The following is a 22,565-nucleotide window of genomic DNA, read 5'->3' as shown; positions in this document are numbered from 1 at the left end:
TAAGTGATCAAGCAATCAAGCAATATTCATTCAATATGTATGCATGATGCAACCAAAACCACACAGCTACAAGATATGATCAATCATAGCATTCGATTTCTAAGCGTAATTGCAATTCAATCAATCAAGCAATATATTCAATCAATCAAATTCGATTTAGGGTTTTAAACAATGTTGAAAACGTGTGAATAACTAGCAATGCGGTTTCAATTTCAAAACGGATCAAGCAATCAAACTAGTATTCGATTTTAATTGAAACTATCAAGGCTAGCAATCAATTTCTATTTTAAAGTATTTAGGGTTTTGATCAAACAATCAATACGATTTTAAATTCAATTCATACAATCAATTTCAATTATGAATTTAGCAAACCTAGCATATGGATTTCTATGTGATCATATTCAAATTAGGGTTGTGATCATATTCAAATTCAATCAAGTTCGATTTTATTCCAAGACATTAGGGTTTCGAATTTCAATCTATCAAAACTAGCAATACGATTTTAATTAATCAAGGTTAGCATACTATATCCAAACATACAATCATTCAAACAATCAGTTTCGATTTCAAAGATTAATTATGGTTTGGATAAAATCGATTATGCATTAGCTTTAGGGTTTTAATTGATTTCATGCATTCATGCAATAAGCATGTATGCGGCTAGAGTAATATATATTAGAGTTTCGATTTAGATCATTAGATCAATGGGGTTTAGGGAATCTAACTTATGATTATGAGCTTCGATTTACTCATTGGGGTTTTGAGATTCAAAACTATTAAGGTTTCGATTTTAATTGATCAAACAATCAATCTCGATTAGGGTTTGGATCTATTACCTTATGGTTTTGATTTGATCATTGGATCATTAGGGTTTGATTAAAGATTTCGATTCATAACATGTAATATTTGTATGATTGTTTCGAAACGCTGTCAACTGCTACCAACCGCAAACGCAGCTTTTGCGGTTGGTAGCAGTTGCAGGGTTTCGAAACAATCATACAAACCGCTACAAATCGCTTCAAACCGCTCCGAACCTCTTAAAATCAAAAGTTGGTTCCAGTTAGCGTTTGCGGTTGCGGGCGGTTGAGGGAGGATAAATTGTTTTCCTTTTTTAAAAAAAAAACATATAAATACAAAAATAAAAATATTCAATAAAAATTTAAAATTGGATTATAAAAATACTAAAATATATCTATTATATTTTAATTACTATTATAAAATTTTAAAATAAAAATATTTTCCATAATTTTTAAAAAATTAAAACTATAAATTTCTAAATTTAATTTTCATATTTATTATAATATTATGATTTTTGATATTTTATAATTAAATAAAATGTAAATATTGTTAATTTATTATTTAACCGCTACTGTATTTGGTAGTTAACTAGTCATAAGTATCCCGCAAACGCATCAATTTCTAACCGCAGAACCAGTCGTACAAATCTCCTAAAACCGCTTGAAACCGCAACCACCCGCATCCGCAAAATTCCCGCAATCGCAACCGCTGCGTTTGAACCAGTCAGACCCTTATTCTTCAAGTCAAACAGGTGACTAGTACTATTCATTTTGTAGGTTAAAATGATGATGTGATGGTTTTTTTAAACAATAATTAAATAATAAAAATAAATTAAAATTTCAAAAATTGGAAAAAATTCAAAGAAATATAAAACAACTATAAAAAACTAAAACTTAAATAAATTAGATAAAAATTGTTTCGGTTAAAATTATTAAATATTTAAAGTATTCAAAACAAACTGTTTTATGTAATGTAAAGGAAAATAGTATAATTTTTTATCTACTATTAACTCCTTAATTAAGAAAAATAATATTACAATTAATCGTCAAATCAAACCACTAACTTACTACATATGAAACATTATGCACTATAATATAACACCTATACATGTAAGGAAAATAAATTATATATGTGTCAAAATAATAAATATATATATATATATATATATAGAGAAATTCCCTAGGATAGACCTAAAAAAGTTTTTTGTCACAAATATAGACCTTAAAAATAAATATGACCAAAATAGACTTAAATGTTTTATCAAAAGAAGGAAATCTAGACATTAGGGTTTAGAGTTAAGGGATGGGGTTTAGGGTTTAGAGTTTAAGGTTTAGGGTTTAGGATTTAGAAGGTTTAGGAGTGGGGTTTTGAGGATAGGATTTCAAATTTAAAAAAATAAAAAATTAAAAAAAAATTAAAATTTTCAAAATAAAAAATGCTGTTTTGGTCATTTTAAATTTTTGAGGTCTATTTTTGTGACAATTGTTTTTTAAAATGTCTATTTGAGAGAATTGCCTTATTATATAACATAAAATATAAACCATAAATCTCTATAATATTATTTGAGAAGTCAGTTTCTTATGTGTCGCTCTCACGTTAACTCTCACGATGGTTGATTACACTGATACCCCTAATGAATTAAAAATATTACATTTAAAATACAATTATTTATTTTTATATTTAGTTTCCTTTTTAAAATTTTCCAAAAACATATACATATAATAAAAAAGAAAAATTTTTATAAAGTTAAAAAAACGAATTGAAAAACGAAAATATATGTATATATAATATGATTTCATAAAAAAGGAAAAGTTCAAAAATAGTAATATTACATTTAAAAAATATTTTTAAATGACATAAAATATATTTTCGAAGTAATAAAATACTTTCTTTATAGGGGTTTTTGCCAAAACTAACCCACAACTTGATTTTAACCCCAAACCTATACCCAAACTTGAAACAAATGCAAAACTAACCTAAAAGCCTAGTAAAATTACAGCTCAGCCCCTTGTGACCAAACAAAAAAACAGAGGCCATTTTTACGAATGTAGCCCTAGTAAATCGTCTGAGTCGTCTGAGATGTTGGAAGTCGTCTGGACGACTGAAGTGTAAGTCGTCTGGTATCGGTTTATTTTAAAAATAATTTATAAATCTTGTAAAAAAATATTTTGATGCGTGAAAAATAAAAATCAAGTAATTATAAACAGTTTTAAGTGATATAAATTAAGATATGATAAAATTGATTTGTTTTGAAGATAGATGAGTGGAAGTAGTGAATCATGAAATACTTTGGTTTAGGAGATAAATATAAATTTGTATATAATGTGATTTCATTAAAAACAATTTACACAGATACTCTTGATGTTAGAAAAAGAAATATTTTTTTTTTAAACAAAATTTTAAACAATACAAAAAAATTCAAAGTAGTAGAAAATTTGTATATATCTATCTATTTTCTTAGATGAATACATAAAATAATTAAATAACATAAACTGATATATGTTTAATTGGCTAAAAATAGTTGATAATTAGTACTATTGAAATGTTTTATTTATTTTTCATATATTTAGTTGACTATAATATCTTTCAATTACAACAAAAAATATCAATAAATTATATTTTACTTATATAATAATATTTTGAAATAAAATCACAATTTTGTTGACTGCTTATTTTTAAGAGATATTTAGAAAACTAAAAATAAATTTTAAAAATAAACATCGTTTGATCAAATAGTTACAAAATAGTTTAATGAGGTATGTATATTATATTTTATCATTAATAAATTTATTTGTTTTCTTAATATTAAATTTGCCTTTAAATTTTATGTTTTTATATTTGTGGACTTAATGAAACCATATTCAAAATACCAAAGCAAATCTGAATTCTCATTTTTAAGATTATTTAAATTAAATTTCAGTTTTCATTCAATAAATCAAAGGCATAAAGTTATTTAGAACTAATAAAATATTTAATCATTCTAAATATTGATATGTGTTCATGAGCTTTCAAAAATGTATCAGCTACTTTTTTTATTAACTTGTATCAGCTACATATGCATGTAACTTCCTATTGATCATCGCTTTATTTTCTAATATTTTTTAAAAAACATCAACATATAATTTGATAAATATTGTGAAAATAAATGCACATTTAAACATAAATAAAATTGATTTGATTTGACTTAATTATAATAAAAAATAAGTATACTTCATTTTGAATTTGAAAGAATATATGTAACTCAATATACACACAACATGAGTGACTCGACTAATTCAACTTATATCTAAAATCATAGATTTAACTACCATAAGAATTTATAATTTTATAAGAATAGTAATTTATTTTATAAATACAAATCATAGGACAACTCAAAACATATTAAAATGAAAATAAAATATTAACCAACGGTTGCAATTTAGTTCTTCTGTAAAATTTATATATATACATGAGACTTTAGAATATTATCGTTATATTAATTTATGTAATTTGGAATTAGGCACTTTAGTTTGTTTTTTATTTCATTCTAAGCACAATATATATTAAGTTATACATAATCTTCATAAAATATATTTACATATCTAAGACAACAACCACCTAAATGCAAATAATAAATTAATCAAAATTTTAATATATAGAATAAAAAATATTACAGTTGAATTCAGAGATGAAATCCAATTTACCAAAATGATAAATAAATCGGCTGTAAAAAAATAAAATAGTATAATATATATAAAATCATATGTATAATTAAAGTAATATAATATTTTTAATATATATGATGTATACAAACTATAAATTTATTTAAAATTAAAAATAAATAGCAATCAATTATTATAGTATATTTACTTTAGAAATATTTATACCCGTGTATGAGCACGGGAAAATTACATAGTTTAAAAATATAATAACATAATCACGATAATTTTAGTGAAGATTTGACAAATTAATATCCGTGCACGGCGCGGATCCGTATCTAGTTACGAAGGCTAAATGATTTGGTAACCCTCCCAGCCCTGAACTAACCGGTTTAATCATTTATCAATTTCAGGGGATGTTGGTGTTAACGTTATCAGTATCCATACCGGGATTCAAACCACGTGAATGTTCTATGGCTAATGCTGAAGACTGCGAAAAGGCTTCTGTTCTACAGTTAGCGGTTTTCTTTGGAGCATTATACACATTAGCCATTGGTACAGGCGGTACAAAAGCGAACATTTCTACCATAGGAGCCGATCAGTTTGACGAGACCGACCCAAAGGAGAAGATTCAGAAAATGTCATTCTTCAATTGGTGGATGTTTAGCATCTTCTTTGGCACTCTCTTCGCCAATACAGTTCTTGTATATGTTCAAGATAACGTGGGCTGGGGTTATGGGATTCCAACTTTGGGACTTGCTATTTTCATCTTTGTTTTCTTATTGGGCACTCCTTTTTACCGCCATAAACTCCCTACGTGATGCCCTTTCATGAAGATGACTCGAGTCATTGTGGCTTCATTTCGCAAAGCCAATGCCCCGATGGCACGCAGCCTCACACAATTTCACGAGCTGCCTTCAATGGAATATGAGCGGAAAGGCACCTTTCCGATCCAGCCCACTAAGAGTCTAAGGTATTGGGAATGTTTATTTAGGTAAGATTCATATTTTTTGTTTGTCAAACATCATAAAATACAATAAGAGCACCCTCATTGCATGGTTCTTAGAGAATATCAAACTAATTAAAAATAAGGAAATCTAAAAGGAAAAACTGAAGAGAAATATAAAAGAGTTCTTGTTTGAAATACTCAGAAAAAGTTGAGATAGTCATATTCAACATGTTATCTTCTAATTGATTCAATTTATTAACTATTTAATTAAATTACGTTGAAACAATTAGTATTATATATTCATTAGATACTCATTTTGAGATTCATCAATGAACTGTCTTGCAGATTCTTAGACAGAGCTTCACTCAAAACAGGAACAACAGATCAGTGGAATCTTTGTACAATCACAGAAGTCGAAGAAACAAAACAAATGCTAAATATGTTACCTGCCATGTTTGCAACTTTTGTCCCAAGCGCAATGGTCGCTCAAGTCGACACTTTGTTTGTCAAACAAGGAACCATTCTAAACGCAAGGATCGCCGGAAACTTCAGCATCCCTCCAGCGAGTCTCTCCGCCTTTGTCACAGTCTCAATTCTCGTCTCCATTGTCTTATATGATCGAGTCTTTGTCAAGATAACTCGAAAATTCACCGGTAATCCAAGAGGCATTACTTTGCTTCAACGTATGGGAGTTGGTATGATCTTCCACATCCTCCTCACAGTCGCATGTTTCACCGAAAGGTATTACGAAAATTTAAGATAAGCATGAAAACTTTTCATAAATATTTAAACTTACACTACAATAAAGTTACTGTCAAATTCGTTGGATAACAATCTTTTAAAAAGATTTCCCGGACTTAAATTTTATCAAAAGTTTGTTCGAAACCATGGATTAGACGTTAGACATATTCGGAAGTTCGGTCTCGAATGAGATTGTTTTCTTATAGTGTGTTATAAATAGGGCATATATGAATTTAATGATTATATATACAAAAAAACATGTCATTATAGAGTAGTTTTTTAGTAATTCCATATTTTCTTTGCATTAGTGGCCTTACTCTTTTGTTCTTTTTGGCATTTTATTTTGTAACAGGTATAGACTCAAAGTTGCTGCTGAATGCTGATCATGGACTCATCCACCAAAAGGGAGTAAAACTACCATTGAAAATCTTCGTTTTGCTTCCTCAATTCGTGTTAATGGGCATGGCTGATGCTTTCTTAGAAGTTGCAAAGCTAGAATTTTTCTATGATCAAGCTCCTGAGAGCATGAAAAGTCTAGGGACATCGTATTCGTTAACGAGTTTAGGGATGGGGAATTTTTTGAGCAGTTTCTTGTTGTCGACGGTATCCAATATAACGAAGGAACGAGGAAGAGGATGGATTTTGAACAATCTTAATGAGTCTAGGTTGGATTATTATTACTTGTTCTTTGCGCTTCTTAATTTTTTTAACTTCCTCTTCTTCTTGGTTGTGGTTAAGTTTCATGTCTTTAGAGCTGAGTTTACTCATTCACTGGATGTGAAAGATGAGGAAGTGAAGGTGATGGTGTCGAGGAGTAGGGAATGAATAACCTAAATATATTGTTTTCCTTAAAGGTATTCTGTATTTTTAATCTGTGAATTTCTCCATGGACTTTTACTTCAAATGCCTCGTACATTAATCACATGAATATTCCAAATATTGGTTTACCCTTAATTACATAATCACTGTGATTTTTTTTTTTGTAAAAAAAATAATTATTGTGTTATAGACAAAGACATCTAAAAGGAGTGGCAAAGCCAAAACTATTTTAGACCGGAGGCGGAAATATATATTAAAGAAAACAATTATATACTCTTAAAAAATTATAAATATATTACTAGATTGAGATCTGCATGTTGCACGGAATGAGCATGTTATTTGTTTAGTTTCGAAACAATCACTCGGTTTCATAACAAATATTCTAAATAAATACAATTGAATAATAAATATGATAAATTGTGTATAATTTGTTAATGAAAACATATACACATTCCGGTGCTTATTATTGCATATACACAAATGTCCGAGAAGATTTTAATAGCGCTGGATCATCTTTTGTTTGCAACATTATGGCCCCTTTTTAGAAAATATTAAAATTGGGCGGTATCAGTTATGTAAAGCGCAAAGTATGTGTACTGGCATAATTTTGTTTTGATCTAACTGAAATTTTAGTAACTGTCGGTAACAAAAAAAATTCCTAATCTAAAAATGGATCAAAATGGCAAACTAAATCTTTCTTAAGAGTCGCATGAATCTTATCATCCTGCGATAAAAGTTTGTGAAAAATTAATATTAGATACCTAAAGCAAATAATACAAATAAAAACCGTATTAACCATGGTATAAGCAACAATTGAATGAAACTTACGTTGTTATCGACTAAGACCATCTCGATACTCTCTCCACCAGTTGCAGAATATTGTTTCCATAAACGAATGTTGTTATGATGTGTATATATGTGATAGTATAGATAAGAGAGGTAGAGCTATAAAGAAAAAGTCCACATGTTGTTACCATCGCATGCGTCTTTATGTGTATGCGCATCAAGGGCTATAACTGTCACATTTGTGTGCAACTTGTTTATCCTCTTAAAAATTTTATATTCTTAATTTTTCTATTCCAACAAATTTACTATAACTAAAAACACATGTTGTTATGATGTGTATATATGTGATAGTATAGATAAGAGAGGTAGAGCTGATAAAGAAAAAGTCCACATGTTGTTACTATCGCATGCGTCTTTATGCGTATGCGCATCAAGGGCTATAACTGTCACATTTGTATGCCACTTGTTTATCCTCTTAAAATTTTTATATTCTTAATTTTTCTATTCCAACAAATTTACTATAACTAAAAACACGTGTGAAAACAATATCTAAGATTTCCAATGTTCTAAAATACGCCATGTGCGGACGCATGTACGTATACGCTACAATCCCGGGTCTCGGCCATAGCAACATGGGCAACCGCCCTGGGTCCATGGGTCCATAATTTCTTTAGTATTATTTTAAAAGCTCTTTTTAATTTGTTCAATTATTAAAAAAGTCCATAGTTTTAACTAAACCAAATCTACTAATAAAAAAGACAAAACAGCAAAAATCTCTACACTAATTACTTGCTCCTATCCTAGGGCCCACCTAAAGATGATGTATTTACTAAATAATAAGAATCCATATTTATATATTTTTGCAACAACAAGGGCACAATTTTATTTTGTATTTTTTAGTGTTGAATTTATACAAAATTTAAAAATATGATAATCAAAGTTTCTTAAACCTTAATTTGCAAAACAAAATAATGAGTTTAGCTAATTTTATAAAAAAAATTTAACACTTTTTAATAATTATATTAAACTAATTAATTAAAAGGTCTTTAATATTTTTTGCCTAGGGCCCTTCAACAAGTTAAGCCTGCTGACGCTATCTGGCTACTAAACGTACCAAAAAAAGTCATGTACGGCATGTTACGTGGTTTGTTAAAATTCAGGTGTATATTCGGCTGCCTAGTCTGCATACTCCGCATATTGATGCGTTTGTGTTTACTTAAAAGTTATGATGTTCATCATATAGACTACACTACGTAGTGTAACTACAGTTTTAAAAACCAACTCGAGTTGGCCTAGTGGTACTTGAGGGAGCTTCGGCCCCGATACGGTCCCGGGTTCGATTCGCGTTGGCCACGAGGGGATTTACATGGGCTCCTCTCGCCCTCCAGACCACTTCGCGTAACCAGGGGCCCTTAAGTGGACGCTTAAAAATCCTGTAATGGCATGGGCTTAGGCCCGGTGGGCTAGTCGATCACGCAAAGTGGTCGGATACTGGATTATCAAAAAAAAAAAACTACAGTTTTAAAATAAAACTAGACCTTGACTCATAATTCACGTACAATTCATCATTTTCTCTAGTTCTCTAGCTGCAAGGAAAAAAAAAAAACTAGAGTATGTTGCTCTCACTTTGATTTGCTTTATGTTTCTTCAAAAATTTTAAAATTAGACATTGCTTTATTTTATTTATATTTATATTATCATTTTCACATTATAACTATTTTGATTCTTAAATTCTAAAATATTATTAATTTTATGTGTTTGTATTTCTAGCATATATACTATTGAAAACTCTTATATTATTTTAGTATACATAATATCTGATTCTGACACTAGATATAACTTATAAGTATATTTATATAGAAAAATATTAATATTATATAGATAAATATAAGTTTATACATTAAAGTATATATCTGCATAGGTTCGTTTAGGCATACGCGTATACAGCTAGGCGCTAAGCACTACGTCACCGCACAGAGAGCACATAGCGTATTTTAGAACACTGAAAATATCATTAGGCAGTAGTTAAACGCTAAATAACGAGTTATTGATTAAGCGGGCGCATAGAGCAATTTTTTGAACTCCTTGACGGTTTTTAGAAAATCTGTTAAAAAATATTTCATATAGATATAATAAATAATTTTATCGTCAACAGAAATGGTTTTGCCGCCCAGAACAATTTTTAGAACAATGCGTTGAAAGCGTAAAAATATCTCTTTCCCTCGTTTATTCGACGATAACAGTGATAACAAGTAGTTAAATAAACAAATATAACTCCCAATACATTTAATAATCATGATTCATAAAGAACAGAGAAAAATTGGAAGAGGATGCAGAAACTTTTAAGCTGTTCCAAACTCATTTGTCATTTATTTAGTAAGTTGCAATAAAATAATTGAACTCATAAATCAATACAATTGCTTGGTAGAGCAAAGTTTTTCAATATTTTCATAACATTTGATATGGTACATCGCATCAAGAAAGTCAAAACAAATTCTTGAGAAAACAATATAGCTTGATAAAAATATGGTCTGGCAATTACGATTACAAAAGAAATCAATGATAAAATCTAGATCGAATATTGGTTGGATGATGACAGTTCATTGATATCAAGCTGATCTTGTTTTGCGCTTATTAACAATCGAAATGCGTTTCGGCATCACAATGGGCTGCAGTCACTTGCGTTACCTACACAAGAAAAGTTCTCTAAATAAAAATATATTTTTTTAGTTAAAGTTGTTCTGGATGAGATTACTTCTGACAAAATTTACTCTTGAACCCGTCCTACAATCTGCGATAACCATTACAACAAAAAACAGAGCAAAACGAGTATATCTCAAATTACAAAAACTGGCAGAAAACGAAAATATCCTTGGAAACATAGGGGGAAAATCCAGAATAAAACCATAATAATGTATTTTTTTTGATCAAAAAACCATAATAATGTATAAAAAACAAGAAAAGACTATTAGAAAAAAAAATTCAGCGCCGATGCTCAAAAAGCCACCGGCGTAAGGTTACAAAAAATCATTTTCTCTCTCTTGCGGCTGATCTATTGTGGCTGATCTATTTTTCATATAAAGAAAAAAATAAAAAAGGGTGCAACCCGAAACTTTTTTTTGGAAGTAACTCATCATAATACTATTCTCGCCTAAGCACACTTAACTTTGGAGTTAAGATGAGTTTCATAAACAATGTTTTCGGAATCTACTACGTTATGTATTGTTTTAAATAGGATAAAAATGTTAGTATGATCAAGTTTCAGAATATTTTTTTTGTTAAATGAAGGTTTAGTCCCATCCATTTGCTTCCATTCACAACTTTAATAGATAGCATCACATAGATAGTTTTATTATATATATTGCCAGTTGTATTTTTGTTGGACTAATTATAAGAGAGAGAAAAAGAGAATATTGAATATGGTTGGTAATTTTAAATTGGATCAGAAAAAATATCTGGTTAGAGAAAACACAGAGCATATTACCAGTATGCCTTACAGCGACTTTTTTTGGGATACCTTTCTTTACCATTTTTCCTTTTTTCTACTGCTTGGCAAGTGTTTGAATCTAGATCCTAATCCACTTAACTTAAAACTAATATGTGCTAATTAAAAAAATGGTATAAAGCTTTATTCGAAGTTCGGATTAAAAGCGCAATATGACGTACCTCTGCACTTAAATCATTAGCTTATCTCTTAATGTTCCTTTACCATTATCCTTTTTTTGGTCAAACCAATATCCCTTTTCATTTCTTATTTATATAATTATTTAAAAATCTTTTATCGCTTTGCATCACTAGTGAATGCTAACACTATCGAAAATTCGACAAATTAAAATTAAGGAGTCCATGCCAAATATGAAAGTCGAAGTATATCTTTGCTATATATATATATAAATATTAAACAATGACATAAACAATAACAAAAAAAAATCGTAATATAATGAAACGAAAAACAAAGTCATGAAATTAACGTAATTTAAGGACCAGGGAAGTTTGTACGAAGGTGCATAATATTATTTTAGTCATGTATATGTAGTAATAATTTGTTATAAAATAATTGAACCGATAAATAAATTTATAATTGATTCTTGAACCAATGGTTTAAAAATCGATTACATCACAAGCATGACAAAATATACAGTACAAAATGGTAATACTTCATACGGTTAAGTTTCAGAATAATTTTGAATACGACTAATTGTATTTTATTTTAGTTTTAAAATTGTTGACCGCACTTCAGTCAATAATCTATGCTATGTTAAATAGAAGTAGCACCTCTTCCCCATTTAGAACCAGAGTCTACTAGTTTTCTAAACTGTCTCAGATGATCCGTAATCGTATGGGTTAAGTGACTTAAGTCGAAAGATTCGCACTGCGTGACGCATCATCTTCTCTGTAAATATAGGCGAGAGAGAGAGAGAGAGATGACAGTAGAAGAGGTAGGAGATGATCACACAAAAGATGGAACAGTTGATCTTCAAGGCAATCCTGTTCGAAGATCCATTAGAGGTCGATGGAAAGCTTGTTCCTTCCTCGTCGGTAAATTATACTTTCAACTTATTTTCACTTTTATTATTTCCTTTTTTCTCTCCAAAATGTTCACTTAAATTGATTATCAGAGTGTTTATACTTGTTCTTAGATAATTTAAGTTTTTAGATATTTTTAAAAGGTAAATTATTACTATCACACGAGTCTCGGAAACTTTTCAATTGGTTACCACTTACCAGGGAGTAGTAACATGTGGTGCCATATCTTATCCCACAAAATTAAGAAATATATGGAGCAAATTTGAAGGGGTTAAGTTACCAAAATTGTTTTTTGAAGGTGTTGTAGAATATAAGTTTGAATAACTTACATATATATTATTAAAATATACTCCATATTAAACTAACATTTAACATATGCTATCCACGATTTATGACATAAAAAATCTTAGATTTTTAAATGTTAATTAATAAAATATTGTCAAATCAGTTTCTAATTAACTAATTCAAATTTTATTTAATTCATACTATCTTTTTGTACTTATAATTTAATTATGAATATATTTTCTTTTTATTATAAAAAAATATCAATTTATTTTATTTTGTTAAATAACTAAATAAATTTGCAAAACGATGTTAAAATATAATATATACATAATATAAGAAATTCTACTAATATCTTTATATAATCCATAATTATAGTCTATACGCAAATAGAAATAAATTCAATACAAATTTTAAAAATAATTAATATATATTCAAATTAAAATTTTCACAAATAATTAATATATATTCAAACCAAAAACTAATCCGCTTTTAAAAATATGAATCAAAATCTAGTTCTATATTCTTTTTTTTTTTGAAACATCTAGTTCTATATTCAAATATGAAAATGTGTGTGGAAAAGTTATCTTTTCATTTCGACACTAGTAATTAATATATATTAGTATTACGCATAAAATTTATCTATATATTACTTTTCATTGTTTTTCAATTCAGAGTTCTCCTACTTTGATGTATAATCTTTTTTATGTATAACTCATTAACTATTCGTTACGTTTATAAGCTTCTCCTCGTATAAATTAATATGTTATAAAAAAGTGTACGAGGCGTTTGAGCGGATGGCATATTACGGGATATCGAGCAACCTAGTGATTTACATGACAACCAAATTACACCAAGGCACCGTTAAGTCCGCGAATAATGTGACCAACTGGGTCGGGACTGTTTTCCTCACTCCTATCTTGGGTGCTTATGTCGCGGACGCTCATCTTGGTCGCTACCGCACTTTCGTCATCTCTTCTACTATCTACTTTTTGGTACGTATATTTTCTCTAACCATTAAGAACTAAAAAACACACATAATTTAAGACTATTTTAACCTATATGCTCGAAAAATCAATCTTACAAACATCCAGTTCTTCCATTTGGTTCTGTTGAATATAAAGATATAGAAATCATTACGCCTAGTGTAGTGACTAAAACTTAAAACTATTTAATAAATGTCCAAAAAAGCTATAGGTTTAAGTTACTTTGGAAGGGATCTCCTCTCCAAAACAGAATAAATTTAAAATGGTTTGGACATCACATATACGAACCTACTGGAGATGAACCTCATAATCATTCAAAATAATATAAACACCATTTATATATTTATGAAATTCAGTTTAGTTTCCGTTCAAAGTAGGAAAAACTTTGATCTGGTTGGGGTGATAAAATTGGAAAATAGGGTAATATCCAAAAAATCAGATTATTTGGTTCATGTTTGGTTCAGTTTTTCAGATAATTTGAATAATTCATATAAAAAATCAGATAACTCGGGTGGTTCAGATAAAAAATATTAGATAATTTCAGTTATTTTAAATAAAGATATTTGGATAATTTTAGTCAACTCAGTTTGTTGGATAATTTTGGGTATTTTTGGATATAAATGTTCTTGTATTTTTTATATATATTTAGGTATATAAAATAAATATTTTAGGTACATATTTTGGGTATTCATGTTTATATTTGGTTCTCGGTTTGTTCCGATTTCAATTCAAGTATTTTAGATATAGAGATAGATGAACCATTCAAATATTTTGTGATTATTCAGTTTGGTTTAGTACCTCTTAGTTTGATTTGGTCAGGTTTTTTAGTTTGGTTTAGTACCTCTTAGTTTGATTTGGTCAGGTTTTTTAGTTCTGGTTAAAAATGCTTAGGCCTTACTCAATACTAATACGAAATATTAAATGATCTAGCAACTCTCCCAGCCCTGAACTAACCGGTTTAATCATTAACAATTACAGGGGATGTTGGTGTTAACGTTATCAGTATCCATACCGGGAATCAAACCACCAGATTGTTCTATGGCTAATGCTGAAGACTGCGAACAGACTTCTATTCTACAGTTAGCGGTTTTCTTTGGAGCATTATACACATTAGCCATTGGTACAGGCGGTACAAAAGCGAACATTTCTACCATCGGAGCCGATCAGTTTGACGAGACCGACCCAAAGGAGAAGATTCAAAAAATGTCATTCTTCAATTGGTGGATGTTTAGCATCTTCTTTGGCACTCTCTTTGCCAATACAGTTCTTGTATATGTTCAAGATAATGTGGGCTGGGGCTGGGGTTATGGGATTCCAACTTTGGGAATTGCTATTTCCATCTTTGTTTTCTTATTGGGCACTCCTTTTTACCGCCATAAACTCCCTACGGGAAGCCCTTTCATGAAGATGACTCGAGTCATTGTGGCTTCATTTCGCAAAGCTAATGCCCCGATGGCACGCAGCCTCACACAATTTCATGAGCTGCCTTCAATGGAATATGAGCGGAAAGGCACCTTTCCGATCCAGCCCACTAAGAGTCTAAGGTATTGGGAATGTTTATTTAGGTATTACTCATATTTTTTGTTTGTCAAACATCATAAAATACAATAAGAGCACCTCATTGCATGGTTCTTAGAGAATATCAAATAATTAAAAGTAATTAAATATAAAAGGAAAAATTGAAAAGAAATAGAAAGAGTTCTTGTTTGAAATACTCAAGAATTTTTTTGAGATAAAGTCATATTCTACTTGTTCTTTCTAATTGGTTCAATTTTTTGCTGTAATTAAAACTTAACTATTTAATTAAATTATGTTGAAACAATTAGTATTATATATTCATTAGATACTCATTTTGAGATTCATCAATGAACTGTCTTGCAGATTCTTAGACAGAGCTTCACTCAAAACAGGAACAACAGATCAGTGGAATCTTTGTACAATCACAGAAGTCGAAGAAACAAAACAAATGCTAAATATGTTACCTGCCATGTTTGCAACTTTTGTCCCAAGCGCAACGGTCGCTCAAGTCAGCACTTTGTTTGTCAAACAAGGAACAACTCTTAACGCAAGGATCGCCGGAAACTTCAGCATCCCGCCAGCGAGTCTCACCGCCTTCGTCACAGTCTCAATTCTCATCTCCATTGTCTTATACGATCGAGTCTTTGTCAAGGTAACTCGAAAATTCACCGGTAATCCAAGAGGCATTACTTTGCTTCAACGAATGGGAGTTGGTATGATCTTCCACATCCTCCTCATGACGGTCGCATGTTTCACCGAAAGGTATTGTTAAACTTTAAAATAAACATGACACAACATTTAATATATATTCCTTATGATTCATATTAAATGTCATTCTGACATTTTTTCTTATTACAAAAAGAATGTCGTTTTAGAATTACAATACAACTTTCAGCTCAATATTAATTAAAATACATTGATTTGTAAATAATTTCATTTATCTTAAATACTATTGGTTGAATATGCGTAATTAATAAAAACTTAAATATATTTCAATTATTTTTTTAATTTGAATGAAAAATGTTTAAGTGACGTTCTTTTTGAAATAGTGGGAATATTTAAAACTTACACTACAAGAAAAGAAGTTATTCCTAACCGTGGAATCTATTGGAAATCAATATTTCCGAAAGATTTCCAGCGACTTGAGTTTTATCGGAATTTTGTACGAACATCTTCGGATATTCAGTCTGGAATGTATAAATAGGGTTACACCAAAAAAAAATATAAATAGGGCATACATCAATTGATTGATTGCACTATATATTTTAAAAAAAATCATGTCATTATATAGTGATTTTTTTAAGTAATTCCATATTCTCTCGCATTGCAGTAGTGGCCTTGCACTTGTTTTTATTTGACATTTTTTGTAACAGGTATAGACTCAAAGTCGCTGCTGATCATGGACTCGTCCACCAAAAGGGAGTAAAACTACCATTGTCAATCTTCGTTTTGCTTCCTCAGTTCGTGTTAATGGGCATAGCTGATGCTTTCTTAGAAGTTGCGAAGCTCGAATTTTTCTACGATCAAGCTCCTGAGTGTATGAAAAGCCTCGGGGCATCGTATTCCTTAACGAGTTTAGGGATCGGGAATTTCTTGAGCAGTTTCTTGTTGTCGACGGTATCTAAGATAACGAAGAAACGAGGAAGAGGATGGATTTTGAATAACCTTAATGAGTCTAGGTTGGATTATTATTACTTGTTTTTTGCGCTTCTTAATTTTGTTAACTTCCTCTTCTTCTTGGTTGCGGTTAAATTTTATGTCTATAGAGCTGAGGTTACTCATCCAGTGGATGTGAAAGAAGAGGAAGCGAATGTGATGGGTGTCGAGGAGAATGAATAATCAAAAACTGTTTTCTATACAGTTTTCTGCTTTCTTTAAATTTTAGTGAACTTCTCCGTGCACTTTTGCTTTAGATTTCAGTATATATATACATATATGTATATATTTTTTTAAGAAGATATATATAATATATTAAGAAGTCAAAACTATGGTAAAAAGCACTGTTTTGGACTGTTGAATTTATTTATCAACGAAAGAATAAGTGTACAAACTTTTGGTTTTAAAGTTATAATCCAAAAGAGATTAAAAAACTATAGAGTAAGCCCTGTTGAAATGAGTAGGAAAGAATAAAAACAGAGCGTACGCTAAATGGGCTAGTGCTTTCTATCACCCTAGTGGTTGGCCCCAACACTAGTGATCAACATTATTACTGCCAACTAGAAATTAATCCGGGCTACGCCCGGGATTTTTATTTTTTCTAATTTAAGTTGTTAAATTATTTATATTTAGGTTATGATATATATTTATATAAATGTTAAGATGCATGTCATAATTAAAATTTATTTTTAAATTTTAACACCTTAAATTAACATATTTTTTACTATTTAAATATTTTTTTGTAATTTTGTTGGCTACCTAGTTATCATATTTAGCAAAACTATCTGTTGAGTGTTGGAATAAATGTTTTAGATATTTAATTAAACTGCATAGTATTTTCAGATCGACCACATGCTCAACAATCGATCGATCCATAAAAAGATGGTCGATCTCCTTGGCCAGGTAAGTACAATTTTAGCAAAAATATCTTTGATTTTCAAATATTAAGTATATAACTATTCTTTTGAATATTTTTTTTTGAATTGTATTTTTTGATTAAATTATTGTATTATAATGTTTATGTAAATATTTTTTGTGATGTTTGAATTTGTGATGTTAGTGTACTTAACCTAGATTTAACCTAGATGATATTGATGTTTAACAATTTTTTTTTTTCTGGAAATAGAAAATAATGATTTATCAAAACGTATCTAATACTTGTTAAATGATAGTATAATTTAAATTACATCCATTATTTGAAAATAACCATTTGTTGTTTTTATTTTTATTTTTAAATCAGAAATTATTTTTATTCAAAAACATTATTCATATATAATATAATAGTTTAAGTTTGGAAGATTAATCTATATATATACATTATGTATATCTTTTAAAAAATAATTTAAGATATTATATATTGAGTAACTGAATAAAACCTGAATTTCTTATCTTGAAAATGAAATATTTATATTTTTGTCTTCATGTTATACTCACCAATCCAGCATTGATATTTATAACTCAGTACGTTTTTAAAAAAACTTAGTTTTAAGTAATAAACGAATTTAATAAATTAAATTCATCACCTATAATGTTCCGTAAACTATATTTGAAAACTCTGTAAAATTATATTTTAAGCATAATATTACTATTATTTAATTTAAGTTAGTTTAAGCATAATATATGTTAAACCAACTTAAATTATATTTACAATAGGACCATCATAAACCGGTTAATAAACCAAAAACAATATTAAACCAACATGAACCAATACCTGATTCGGCGAGGAAAGAAGTGTTTCGGGATAAACGCTTGAATGATTATTAACTGTAACGGTGTGATCATGAAAGAGTTAGTATGAATATTAACAATAAAATTATGGATTAGATTAAATTAAATTTGTAAGAATACCTTTGAGTCTATAAAAAGCAATTCAATTCCCATGAATAAGTTTGGCTTTTGGAAGTTGCGAGTTTCCCAACAATGAATCCACCTAACAAAAAGTTCGTTGTTATAAAAAATCTCCTTCAAGGTCATTAAAGATTTTTGGGACGGCAAGAGTTGATGGTGGAACCATTTTTTTGCTTGAGTGCTTTGAAGATTTCCTTGATAGTGTGAGGTTGATGTTGATAGAATAATGAATTTTATAGGGACTTTCTTGATGTAAAACTATACATTTTTATTTTTTTTGTTTAATGTGGTATTTCCATTTTTATATAATTTACTACCATTTTAAGATAGATGTACATTTTAAGATAGATGTTTAAATCTTAATATACTTTTTCCATTTTTTAAAATGTTTATTTCCATTTATTATATTTTTTATTTACGTAATATCTATATTTTATATTTTAAAATAAATATTTAAATCTTAATGTACTTTTTCTATTTTTTAAATTGTGTATTTACTTATATTATATATTTTACATTTTAAGATAGATGTTTAATGCTTAAAGAACTTTTTCCATTTTTTTAAAAAAATTGTGTATTTACTTATTATTATATATATAATTCATATATTATATATTTACATTATTTACTTATTATTTATTTTCCTGTATATGTATTTTCATTTCTTGTACTTTTTATTTACTTAATATCTCTATTTTACATTTTAAGATAGATGTTTAAATCTTAATGTACATTTTCCATTTTCTTTAAATTGTATATTTCCATTTGTTATACTTTCTATTTACGTAATATTTATATTTTAAATTTTAAGATATATTTTTAAATCTTAATGTAATTTTCCATTTTTAAATTGCGTATTTACTTATATTATATATTTACTTATTATTTATTTTTCTTTATATTGTGTATTTCTATTTCTTATACTTTCTATTTACTAATAATTTTATATTTTAAGATAGATTTACATTTTAAGATAGATGTTTAAATACTAATGTACTTTTTCCATTTTTTAAATTGTGTATTTCATTTTCTTATACTTTCTATTTGCGCAATATCTATATTTTAGATTTTAAGATAGATGTTTAAATATTAATATACTTTTTCCATTGTTTTTAAGTTGTGTATTTCTTTTTTTTATACTTTCTATTTACTTAATATCTATATTTACATTTTAAGATAGATGTTTAATATTTAATGTACTCTTTCCATATTTTAAAAATTGTGCATTTACTTATTATTGTATACATAATTCATATATTTATAATATTTAATTATTATGTTTTTTTCTATATATTGAGTATTTCTCTTTCTTATACTTTATATTTAGTTAATATCTATATTTTATATTTTAAGATAGATGTTTAAATCTTAATGTGTTTTTTCATTTTTAATGTAAAACGGCAATGTTTAATAGAAGAACTTGGACAAATAGTCAAATAGTTATATTTATGTTTTTTTTTCTTTTTTTACAAAATGATAATGTTACATTATGGAGATAAGCCGTTTTTTTTAGTGAAAAATGGTAATCTTACATATGTTTAATGTAGTTTTTCCATTTTTTTATGTTGTATGTTTACATATTATTCTTATTTTTAAATGTAAAATCGTAATCTTACGTATGTTTAATGTAGTATTTCTATTTTTTATGTTGTATGTTTGCATATTATTTATTATTTTCGAAATTATATATAATTTTTTTATTTTTTACAAAATAGTAATGTTACATTATGGAGATAAGCCGTCTTTTTTTAGTGAAAAATAGTAATCTTACATATGTTTAATGTAGTTTTTCCATTTTTTTATGTTGTATGTTTACATATTATTTTTTAAAAATAAAAATGTAAATGGTAATCTTACATATGTTTAATGTAGTATTTCTATTTTTTATATTGTATGTTTACATATATTTATTATTTTCGAAATTATATATAATGTTTTTTTTTTTTTTTTTATAAAACGGTAATGTTACATTATGAAGATAAGCCGTCTTTTTTTTAAAGTGAAAAATGGTAATTTTACATATGTTTAATGTAGTTTTTCTATTTTTATGTTGTATGTTTACATATTATTTATAATTTTCGAAAATTAGTAATATTAAAATGCAAAACTATATTTTATGCCACGTGTCATCCTTCGGAAGAAGTTTTTTTGCTGATGTGGACGCTCTATATAGATTTACATTTTAAGATAGATGTTTAAATACTAATGTACTTTTTCCATTTTTTTAAATTGTGTATTTCCTTTTCTTATACTTTCTATTTGCGTAATATCTATATTTTACATTTTAAGATAGATGTTTAAATATTAATATACTTTTTCCATTGTTTTTAAGTTGTGTATTTCTTTTTCTTATACTTTCTATTTACTTAATATCTATATTTTACATTTTAAGATAGATGTTTAATATTTAATGTACTCTTTCCATATTTTAAAAATTGTGCATTTACTTATTATTATATATATAATTCATATATTTATATATTTATAATATTTACTTATTATTTATTTTTCTATATATTGAGTATTTCTCTTTCTTATACTTTATATTTAGTTAATATCTATATATTTTATATTTTAAGATAGATGTTTAAATCTTAATTTTTTTTCATTTTTAATGTAAAACGGCAATGTTTAATAGAAGAACTTGGACAAATAGTCAAATAGTTATATTTATGTTTTTTTCTTTTTTTATAAAATGGTAATGTTACATTATGGAGATAAGCCGTTTTTTTAGTGAAAAATGGTAATCTTACATATGTTTAACGTAGTTTTTCCATTTTTTTTATGTTGTATGTTTATATATTATTGTTATTTTTAAATGTAAAATGTTAATCTTACATATGTTTAAATGAAAGTTCGTATTACATTATGGAGATGATATCTATTTAAAATGTAAAACTCAATGATAATATTATATATATAAAATGATAATAATATATAAGATAGAAAAAGACGTATTTAAAATCATTGAGTTAAACTAAATAAATAAATATACATAATTGTATAATTTTATAATATTCATTATATTTAATATATTGAATAGTATATTAAATATACTATTCAATATACCTTAAATGGACTATATTTATATATATTAAGTATAACCAATTAATAATGTTATAAATATTTATTTATTCTAGTTTACATATTAGAATAAATAAATATTTATAACATTAAACATCTATCATTTAACTTGATAAAAATATTACATTAGATATATATCGTAATATTATCATTGATATAAAAGCAAGAAATTTAGAATAAATAAATATACAAAATAAAAAAAGATAAACAATAAGTAAATATACAATATAAAAATGGAAAAAACTAAATTAAGCATATATCTGAAAAATGTATAGTTAAATAAATAATAATTAAATATACAATATAAAAATATTACATTAAACATTAACTATAATACTACAATAAGTAAATATAAAAATAAGAAAAATAAAGAATAAGTAAATATTTAATTTAATATTTCTATTTCTTATATTGTGTATTTAGTTATTATTTATTATACTATACATTTTTCAGATATATGTTTAATTTAGTTTTTTATTTCTTAATTATATATTTACTTATTATTTATTTTCCTTATATTGTATATTTACTTATTATTGTTTAATGCAATATTTTATGAAACGGTAATGTTACATTATGGAGATAAGCCGTCTTTTTTTTTAAGTGAAAAATAGTAATCTTACATATGTTTAATGTAGTTTTTCCATTTTTTATGCTGTATGTTTTCATATTATCTATAATTTTCGAAAATTAGTAATATTAAAATGTAAAACTCTATTTTATGCCACGTGTCATCTTTCGGGAGAATTTGTTTTTGCTGATGTAGACGCTCTAAGGAGGGGTTTTTAGTGAAAAATGGTAATCTTACATATGTTTAATGTTGTTTTTCTATTTTTTATGTTGTACGTTTACATATTACTTTTTTAAAAAATAAAAATGTAAAATGGTAATCTTGCATATGTTTAATGTAGTATTTCTATTTTTATGTTGTAT

The 22,565-nt window shown here is 27.3% G+C and overlaps 1 protein-coding gene and 1 pseudogene across 1 annotated transcript; both read left to right on the top strand.

Annotated features, from left to right (window-relative positions):
• The first annotated feature begins 4,674 nt into the window (after nucleotides 1–4,674).
• Nucleotides 4,675–9,631, top strand: LOC106433040 (annotated as a pseudogene).
• Nucleotides 9,632–9,871: 240 nt separating this feature from the next.
• On the top strand, nucleotides 9,872–17,032 carry LOC106433046 (protein NRT1/ PTR FAMILY 5.2). The gene is made up of 5 exons (XM_013873891.3): nucleotides 9,872–12,270; nucleotides 13,318–13,535; nucleotides 14,505–15,070; nucleotides 15,408–15,806; nucleotides 16,418–17,032. The coding sequence occupies exons 1-5, from the start codon at nucleotides 12,156–12,158 to the stop codon at nucleotides 16,881–16,883; spliced, it is 1,764 nt and encodes a 587-aa protein (XP_013729345.2). The 5' UTR covers nucleotides 9,872–12,155; the 3' UTR covers nucleotides 16,884–17,032.
• Nucleotides 17,033–22,565: the final 5,533 nt, after the last annotated feature.

This window comes from Brassica napus, chromosome C9 (assembly GCF_020379485.1).
Source record: "Brassica napus cultivar Da-Ae chromosome C9, Da-Ae, whole genome shotgun sequence".
NCBI classification, from domain to species: Eukaryota; Viridiplantae; Streptophyta; class Magnoliopsida; order Brassicales; family Brassicaceae; genus Brassica; species Brassica napus.
This window is presented reverse-complemented; position numbering and strand designations above follow the sequence as displayed.

Coding starts and splice junctions, on each gene's coding strand:
- LOC106433046 (XM_013873891.3), top strand. CDS start 12,156: ATGACAGTAGAAGAGGTAGGAGATGATCACACAAAAGATGGAACAGTT. Junction 13,536..14,504: donor CTTCTACTATCTACTTTTTG/GTACGTATATTT, acceptor TAACAATTACAG/GGGATGTTGGTGTTAACGTT. Junction 15,807..16,417: donor GTCGCATGTTTCACCGAAAG/GTATTGTTAAAC, acceptor TTTTTGTAACAG/GTATAGACTCAAAGTCGCTG.